General features: G+C 35.4%; 1 protein-coding gene across 1 annotated transcript; it reads right to left on the bottom strand.

Annotated features, from left to right (window-relative positions):
• Positions 1 to 384: 384 nt before the first annotated feature.
• On the bottom strand, positions 385 to 5,579 carry LOC107796897 (protein DETOXIFICATION 35). The gene is made up of 7 exons (XM_016619719.2): positions 5,145 to 5,579; positions 3,360 to 3,985; positions 3,037 to 3,093; positions 2,332 to 2,570; positions 2,101 to 2,219; positions 1,718 to 1,804; positions 385 to 1,076 (listed from the first exon to the last, which is right to left on the bottom strand). The coding sequence occupies exons 1-7, from the start codon at positions 5,424 to 5,426 to the stop codon at positions 972 to 974; spliced, it is 1,515 nt and encodes a 504-aa protein (XP_016475205.2). The 5' UTR covers positions 5,427 to 5,579; the 3' UTR covers positions 385 to 971.
• Between the last annotated feature and the right edge of the window lie 4,148 nt (positions 5,580 to 9,727).

Here is a 9,727-nt window from a genome sequence, read left to right as displayed (position 1 = left end):
TTCTAGCTACTCTTAGAAAAACTTATGACTTGTATCACCGGTTTTGAGATTGTATGACTGATGTTGGTTCAGCTACGCTATTATAGTTATTATTTAGTGAATTGCAGTTAGTTAAATTCCATTAATAATCAGTATGTGTTTGGCTTACCTAGTCTTAGAGACTAGGTGCCATCATGACATCCTAAGATGGAAAATTTACGTCGTGACACTTGTTTATAAACCACACTATAAATTCAACCGTACCGTTTTATGGGTAAACAGATAGAACTACATAGCGGTCTCCAATTATCAGAGATATACAATGTTAATCACGTAGTAAACAGTAAGTGCTACAAAAATACAAACAAATCTTTTTAAAATACTATAATCTACAGCAGAGCAAGAGACTTAAAACTGTTAGCACTTAACCACTATGTCAAGTAGTGTTTGTTTCCAGTTCCAATTTCCACCATGAAACATCGACGTCAACTAAATTAGCACACTATGTCTTAAATAGTACATAAAACCACAAGGCATTGTAATACAAAGCAGCTCTATCAAATTGTGGAATTTTGACGAAAAGGAGAAAAAACAAGAAGAGTAAACAAAAGGAATATGAAATTCGGTTTCATTATTAAAGCAGAGACAATATGGTTATATGGAGCTCTTCCCAAGTATAAGCATGTCTGAGTTGGGAAAGACTGGTGAAATCCACACGGACTAGAACAAGTAGACGAGCAGTTGAATGTCTCAAAATTGATGCGAAATCCACACGGACTAAAACAAGTAGACAAGCAGCTGAATGTCTCAAAATTGAGTAAACTAGGACATGGCATGCAAAAGGTTTTTGTTTTCATACACCATATACCGGGTGCGAGTAAAAAAATTTCCACATTGTGGGAGTTTCAAAATTGCTAGTCGACCAAATGCTTGGATTCCCACAATTTTGCCAAATTTGAAAACAGTATCATCCTCCTCGTAGCACTCTGCAACTAAGGTACACCATTCCCAAAAGATATCAGGCTATCAGCCTGGGATTTCTCAATTTCCAAATCTTGGCCTCCCCACTTTCGCATACGCTCATTTGTCTCCTCAACCTACATGTTCAGTTCCTCGGTATAACATTTCAACGCAAAATAACTTATTTTTGCTACTTATGATAATGACAAGTGATTGTTTTAATAGGTTATACATGTCTAAGTTGAGTGACAACTTGGCAAAACCTATGTAATTGACTTGTAAATGAATTTATGACTAATAACCAAGAAGTCGAAGTTGACCTACTATAGTTTACAAGTAGTAGATAATAGCATGCTATAATAGACAACACCATGCATATGCATTATACTAGTTTCTGTCGTGTTAAAATGACAACCTGCTTAAACAAGTGCAGCAAACTAGCATGATATTTACAATGATTAAATAAGACAGAAGAGTCTAAAAACAAGGATCAAGCAAGAATAAGTAAAATGTTTAGTTATTTGACACAAGGAAAGAATAGGAGAAGAGATGCTGAAGCAAAAACAGCCCCCAAAATTATGAAAGGGAAAAACAATGGATGAACTCAACAAGTACAAGAATGAGCAGGTATTTTTTTCTCATTTAGATGCATGTGAATACCCTACTTCCTATTACATAAAGACTAGAAGCATGCCTATTGTTCTGTTCAGTTGCTTTATCGTAATAGATTATGCCAAAAAGTACGAATCAAGAAGCCAATTTGCAATGTTTCATTTACCTCCTTGTTCCAGTTTGTCTTATATAGTACAACCAAGAGTAGCACAGTCTGCAAAGATGTCCCAGCTATCATTCCCAGCCAAAGTCCCTGCAAGTTGTTCAATCAATTCAGGGTAGTGAAGCAATTCAAAGAGAGAAAGACATCCGGATCGATAACACAAGACATAAAATAAACCGATAGTTAAAGAAACTCTCTTTGATTTCAACCAAATGGTTATCAGGTATAATAACAACGTAATATAATCCAGCTGTGTCTTTTTGATACTTCTTTCCAAACAAAAAACTGAGTGAAAAAGGCCGGGGAGGCAGGGAGGGATGAAGATTATGTAGCTAATGTCAACGATACAATAGAGTTGCTAAAGAAAACTCAAATACTTAGTTTACCTTTGCTCCCAACTTAGCCACATAACCAAGAGTAAATCCTAGTGGGAGTCCAAATATATAATAACATCCCAGATTAATATAAGCCACTAAAGCTTGCCATCCACCTCCTACAGCAACACCTGCAAGAGTACCTCATGAATTAATATGGTAAGGAGGCACGACAGATTACAGTAAATCGATCTGTCAGAAAATACAAATCTAGGAAACAGCTTGCATGATCCAAGCCAATACCTGATATAACAGGTTGAACACTATTAAGAACCATAGTTATTCCAAGAAGGTAAGCAAGATCACCGACAGCTTGTTGCATATCCTTGCTGCTTGTAAAGATAATTGCCAAATGCTCTCTAGCTACCAATACAATAACCATACAGAGTAGCCCAATTAGGAGTGACTGAAACACTGAGATATAGACAGAGTATTTAGTGGCCCTTGGATGTCCTTGCCCAAGCTCATTTGAGACCCGTACACTGGGGAAAAAGGAAAAGAAGTGAATAAGTTGCAAGAAGACTAGCTAGGGAATTATACTAGAGGTGATACAAGGAATAAAACAAACAATCTCAGCTGAGAAGTTAAAATCCAGGAAGCCTCCTTCACTTCCTTATTGGCATTTGAGAAACTTAAGGCAACTATTATGGATTATCACATTCTACCATGGGTAACATTCTCCTATTACTCAGAGGTCCACGGTGACTGACAAAAGCATTTGGCAAGCAATTTAACTGCATTAGGATAATTTTGAATTGCAACATAAAAAACAAAGACAATAATGACAGGAAGGATATGAGGTATAGTAATTTTCTCCAGATTCCGAGAGCATATACTTGAGCCACTTCATCTACATGTACATATTGACATATATAGGATGCACCACAACTGTTTCACATGAACATAAAAAATTAAGTGCAGTTCTGAATAATTATCGAGACTTTTTACCTTATGGCAGCATTAATTCCAATGAACAACATGCCTTCATACCCATTGACGTTCATGCTGTAAAACAGAAGAATCAATTAGAATCAGAAATGAACTTGAGAATCTCATCCCACAGGGTGGAATGATAATTTTTCTGCTAAATATGATGCTGTGGGAGTACTGCGGAAGAAGTATTTGTATATCAAACACCATGCTGGCACTATGGATAGACAAGACTTAAGCACAAGATTCGGTAGAGAATAAACTGGTGCATAAACATTTCTGTTAAACTTTTCAATGCCATAGAACTAAGAGAAGTAGCATACAGACTAAGGTAAACTCACCAAATAGAAATGGACCCAACTGCGATGACTGCATGGTCGAGATGGCCAACAAGGATGATAATACTCATCATGTACCAAATCTCAAGGCATAACATAACAGCTGATGCAATGGAGAGCTTCACAAAAGACCATATTTCGTTAAATGCTGCCCACGACAATCCCTTCCACCCATCCTTGCACCATCCAACAACATACACAAACTGAGCAATTGCCATGGCCCAATTTGTAATGTCAAAGGCTAAGGCAGCACCACTTGTACCCCAGCCAAACGTATAAATAAAGAGCCAAAGGAGTGTAGCATGCACTAGCAAAGAAACAAATCCAATCCAGGCAAGCACATCAACTTTGCTTTGAGCTTGAAGGAATTTGGAGGTTGGAAAATTGATAGCAAGTGAAAACAATTGAGGGATAATTAGTATGGCGTATTCCCCAGCAAGCTCAGCAATGTCATATTCTTGGCCCAACAGCTTGAGCACTGGGGTTGCAAATAAATAGATGGGCAAGAGCAAGATAGAAGTTACAAACAGAATTATGATAGAGCGTTGCATGTAAACTCCAAGCATGTGAATTTGCCCTGCACCATAGGCCTGTCCACACAGTGTCTCCAGCGCACTTCCCATTCCCAACTGAAAAAATTATCAATAATGTGATATTATGAGGACTGTTACTCCACCTATTGATATGCTGACAAATTAATTCTCTCTTATTTTGGTTAAACAAATCAAATGCTCTCTGAACTTGAAAACCCATGCTGAACATCAAAATATACACATCTACTCCCATACTAATATGGGTTCAAGGTGTGAGAGTGGTACTATCTCCCATTTCTCAGTTTTAGGAAATTCTTTTCATTTTGCAAAAATACCAAAATGTTCAATACAATTTCTTTTTCAAATAACATTCATAACCTTCAAGAATTCAAATTTTGAACATAGATGTTATGTTTTCTCTGTAAAATATGTTTTCAATCATTCAATCAATATTCCAATCTACTATCACGAATATAAAATAAAACTCAAATTAGCATCTCAGTAATCAACCAAATAGTATCATATAAAATGAGTACTTTCCTAGATATGCAGGGGCACGTAGAGATTAAATTTAGCTGGCTTGAAGAACAAACGGCATTGCACCTAGTGCTCTTCTGAAGCAATGGGTGGGTTCTCTTAACATATACAACCACATACACTGTTAGAAAATAGGAAATGGAATTGAAAAAGAAATGCTTTGAGGTGAAAATATTGTCTATATTTATCCGTATACTCTATTAAGAATGTTAGAAAAATAGGAACATAATTGAAGAAGAAAAGACTTCCCTCGAAAAAGTATACACTTTCGAGAATTACAAGAAATTCCCTTCACGATTCAACGAAGCCACAGTACACTGCAAATTCACCTATATATGGGTCCTTATATTTATAATACTTTAGAGATAACTTTTCAGAAAAAGTCATTCCCTACTTATAGACTACTAAGCACCATGGTCAGGGTAAAATTGTTGTCATGTGACCAGGAGGTTACGGGTACAAGCCGTGAAAACAACCTCTTACTAAAATGCATGGTAAGACTATGTACTATAGACCTTTGTAAGTGGATTTTTAGCAGTGAATGTCAGCAAAAGGCAGTAGGTTCAAATGAATTACTGCTTATAGACTACTAAGCACCTAAGATGTGCTCTATGTTAAATTCAAGGAAAAATACTACTGCACGATCAATATCAACATTTATATTTTTACATGTACTGTTTTTTACACATGGAAATTAAGAAGGGAAGAGAGAGCTGACCATGAAGCCGAAAGAGAAGGTACCAATGACAGACTGAGCAATGGAGATAGCAGAGAGCTCAATGTCTCCAAGATGTCCGACAAATATATTAGTAAGAGAGTTCACACCATACTGACAGATTATGTTGAAGGCTATAGGACCTCCTATCCTCCACAGCTTAACACTCTCAATGCAGAAAATAGCCCACCATATTTTTAGACTTCTGGCAGGGCGGTAGTCACCGTCGGCGCCGATGAGTTGGTGGTCGTCACCGGAGAAACCGTTGAGCAACGGCGTCTCCATGACTGTGTGTGAATGAGCAGAGAGAGGGACAGGTGTTGGCTCACTCTACTCTCGTGGAAAGTAGTTATGTCTCCGCTATAAGCTGAGTTTGTTTGTTTCCGTCTGTGGCCGTAACTGAAAAATCAGCTATTCTTTAATACTAGCATGTGTAACAAGGCAAATTTAGGTACGGATGGTTAAAAATAATAAAATTAATTAAAAGGAAAAAAGGTTTGGTTTGGGAAAATATCAAAGGCAAGATATAAAGGTTTTCTAGATTAGGTGCAGGGGAAGATGTAACATTCAATGACGGGTTCGATTGAACCTATAACTTTTGATACGACTTATAAATTAATGTGTCAAAATCTACTAAAATTATAACAAATAATAGATTGAACCCATAGTCTTAAAAGTATAATGGGTTAAACGCTAAAAACCTTAAATGTTGAACCCATAAAATCTAAATCATGAATTCGCCTCTGATTAGGTGGCCAATTGGGCACCCTTGATACTCGATCTATTACAACCTTTTTTTTGGTTTATATATTAAGGTGTTTCGATTAGTTTAGATACATTTTAACTATTTTATCGAGTGTTTTTTATTTTTAATGAGTAAAAAAATAAATAATTTTGTCCTTTAAAATTTAAGCAAATAAATTATTTTTGTTGCTTATGTAGATTTGAATCTTAATCTCGTCGTCGACTACTAGTCACATACTTGAGTGCATTTTATTACTAAGTTTTGTAATATTATGATAGCTTATTGTTGCGACCAAAACACTCACGCAAGTGTATGCGATCTTCAAGTAATATAGTAATAAGTAGAGTATCGTTCTCACGAGGACTTGTGATTAACTTAACTACTGATGCAAACTCAAATAATTATCGATTCAAGTTAATTCATCACAGAATATATAAATAACCAATTTACAATTTAACTAGTAGACAAACAATGCCACTTATGAATTTTTCTTTTAACAATTAATAAAAGAGATATCCCGGGATTATGGGCTTGCTAGAGATCATGCTACGTTTTTAGCTTAAAAATAATTTATTGAATTATCTGGGTTATTGATTATATGGTTGATAATACCCATAAGAATCTGTCGATTTCTTATGCGCTTATTCAAGTTAAATTAACACCTATATTCCTATGGTATTAATATTAACTCAAATGCATTTACAAATCCTATTTCTCAACCAAACAAGACAATTAAGTATAGTTCTATCTTAATCGCGAATCTTTCACCCGATGCCCAGGATCCAGATCTTGCTCTATTTGATTCTATATGCAATCAAGAATTTCCTTTTTCAAGTTTAACTCAAGATTCGTAAATATTATTTCACTGTTAGCTATGCAGTAAAATAATTAACAGCAGAATCAAATAAACAACTCTTAACGATAATTCAAGATCATAAATCTAAGCTTCAAACAACATAATCATCTAACACCCATAACCCCAGAATATTTGGATTTTTAGCTACTCATAATGATACAAACATCAACAATAAAAATCTTAAACATAATATGAGTAAATACTAGGAGAAGGTTTAGAAAAACTCTTTTAATCCTTGCTCCAAGTTGATGTTCCTCCTTGATTCTCTTCTTCAAGATGAATCTCCTTCTTCTTTTTCTCTCCAAAAACAGGTCTCCCCAATAATGGCATTGCTTTTACCTTTTTAATCATGTAGGAAGAGGTTTTGACAAGTATGCCCTTTTTAGTCCGAAATAGAATAATTTTGTGATTTTTACACACCCGCGACGCATCCCGTGCGACGCGTACATGGATTGGACAGAGGCAGAATGCATTTTAACAGAGCAAAACAATGCATCGAAAATATTTTCACTGCCGCGAAATTTTGCCCTGCTTTGTTTTTTCATTTGTTTTGCTATCCAGGCTTGCTTTGCGACTCCCGAACATGATCCCGACTTGATTTATTTAGCTTTTACTCAGACTTCAAAGCCCCAAATCAATCAAATTCATCCCAAAGTTAGTTCTTAAGCCGGATTAGCTTCCTGCAAGGCATAAAGCATGAATTTAGTACAATTCATTATCATTTAAGCTCAAACCTTTGTAAAATACAATAATTAAAGTGTTGTTACAACAACTAAAACACGAGCTTTTAGCCTATGATCAACACCCCACACTTAGACCATTGCTCGTCATCGAGCAATTAACATAGATTTCACATAAGGACGACTTTTTTATCAAACAATTTCTCTAACAACACATGCCAACACTTAAGTACCAATTCATAATAGTTCAATCCTCAAGACATGACTCACAAGTGCCACGCATTTTCATAACTTGCTCACTTACTCTAATACAAAGGTCAAAACGTTTCCTTGCTTTCACAAATCATGTACCCTCCCACAACTAATATAGACTAGTTCCTCTCAACATAGTATTCACAAATATTTAGGAACTCAAAATAGGAAGAATTAACTCACTCTCAGAATTGAAATTCATGTGCAACAGATGACATACCATATGCTTGCCCCTAGTGTAATACTCTACTAATTGAGCTTATTCAATCAAGGATCAAATAGGACTTTAATTGGTTGTAATGCAGGCTGAGGAAGGGTGTGATAAATATAGAATGTAGTAGCTACATCTCTTTGAGCACTTCATATATACACCATTTCATTTCACAATTTCAGCATTACTCTTATGTTAAACCATCTCCAACCTTTTTGAGATTTTTCATACTAACAACAAATCCCTTTTTCTTTAAGCACCATAAGTTAGGGAATGTTACTACTGAAAATTCACCCCTATATATATACATATATACACATATATGAATTATTCTTCACTCTTTTTTTTTAAAACTCATTCAATAAACCAACAAATCTCTTCTCAACTTTAACAATATTAAAACAAGACTAAGTGCTCATAAGAGATAGATGTTCAAACAACTGATATATTTACATAAATTGGTAAGGTTTATAATACGGATGCCAAAGAAATATGATTAACAGCTCAAAAGGTTTGACTAACATATATACAATTAGGTGGAGATGATTATCAAATTGGTTCAACAAAGAAATGTCTATATCATCTCCTAAACTGAATAATACTACTATTTCGCTTTGCAAAACACTTGAGGGCAAGTTCTAGATATCAACTGTTACGCACAGAATATTTCAACAACCTCACTCACATATTGGCACACAACTCATTCAAGCTTGGATCTTTCTTGACTCTCTAGTCAAAGTAGTTAAGCATAGTTATAAATACACAATTTAAGGCACTTACTTTAGAATCAAGAACTAAGATTTGAACATCACAAATAAGGTACATATAACTTCTAAAGCATGTGCATTTGAGGAGATCAACTCTGTAAGTTAGGAACTTTTTATTAAATTGAAATAAAAAATTATACTATACCCGGTTCAAATATACCCTTGGAAAAGAACCGTGGTGTAAAGAAAAACCAAGGGGAAAGTTTTAATTTAAACCAAAACTAGCATACACTAAACTAAAAATAAAACAAAATTGCAAACTCAATAATTTCGAATTTTTCTGATGGATTTTTTTTTTCGACTTGATTTTTTTTTTCGACTTTATTTTTCAACAAGAAAATCCAGGAGGGATCTATACCGAAATTAGGATTACTTACTATCTATCAACACTATATTCTAACAAAACAAACTAAAAGCAATTTTAACAAACTAAACAAAATCAAACAAAATAACTAAACTCAATCAAACAAAATACGAAAAATATAAAATTAAGTACATTACAATAGGGGCCAACCACCCCACACTTAAAAAATTTGCATTGTCCCTAATGCGAAAAGATCAAAAATAGATCAGAAAAGACTCCCTGAGGCCATTGGCCTAAGCATCGTCATCCTCAAAAGTGCGCAAATATTCTTCGTCATCTAAGGGAATAGAGTTCACATATTCATCCGGTGGGATTTGTCCATGCTGAGCCATTCCTAACCACTGTTATGTGAAAGTAGATAAAGGGTGATTTTGTTGAAACTCTTCCAAGTTCACTTCCCCTCTAGAAGCGCGAAGGCGCAGGTCAGCAAATAATATCTACAAAGTCTCTTCCACTCGGACAAACCTTTGATCGGGGTTAAGTGCAGCTGCAGGCGGATCTATCACAGTCGTGACATCAAGCGCCCTGATAGGATATGTTACTTCTATCCGCCGATCATAGTGATACTCTTCTTCAATGAAGTGCGTCTGCAATAACCGAGTAATTATACTCGGATAGTGTAGGCGGCGTCCTCGAAAAGGTCTCACCTTTGACATGTGTTCCAGCATAATTTTCCCAAGGTCCACCTGCATTTCTGTTAAAAATGCATAA

This window comes from Nicotiana tabacum, chromosome 8, assembly GCF_000715075.1.
Source record: "Nicotiana tabacum cultivar K326 chromosome 8, ASM71507v2, whole genome shotgun sequence".
In the NCBI taxonomy this organism is placed as follows: Eukaryota; Viridiplantae; Streptophyta; class Magnoliopsida; order Solanales; family Solanaceae; genus Nicotiana; species Nicotiana tabacum.
The sequence above is the reverse complement of the archived record's forward strand: the minus strand, read 5'-3'. Positions and strand labels throughout refer to the sequence as shown.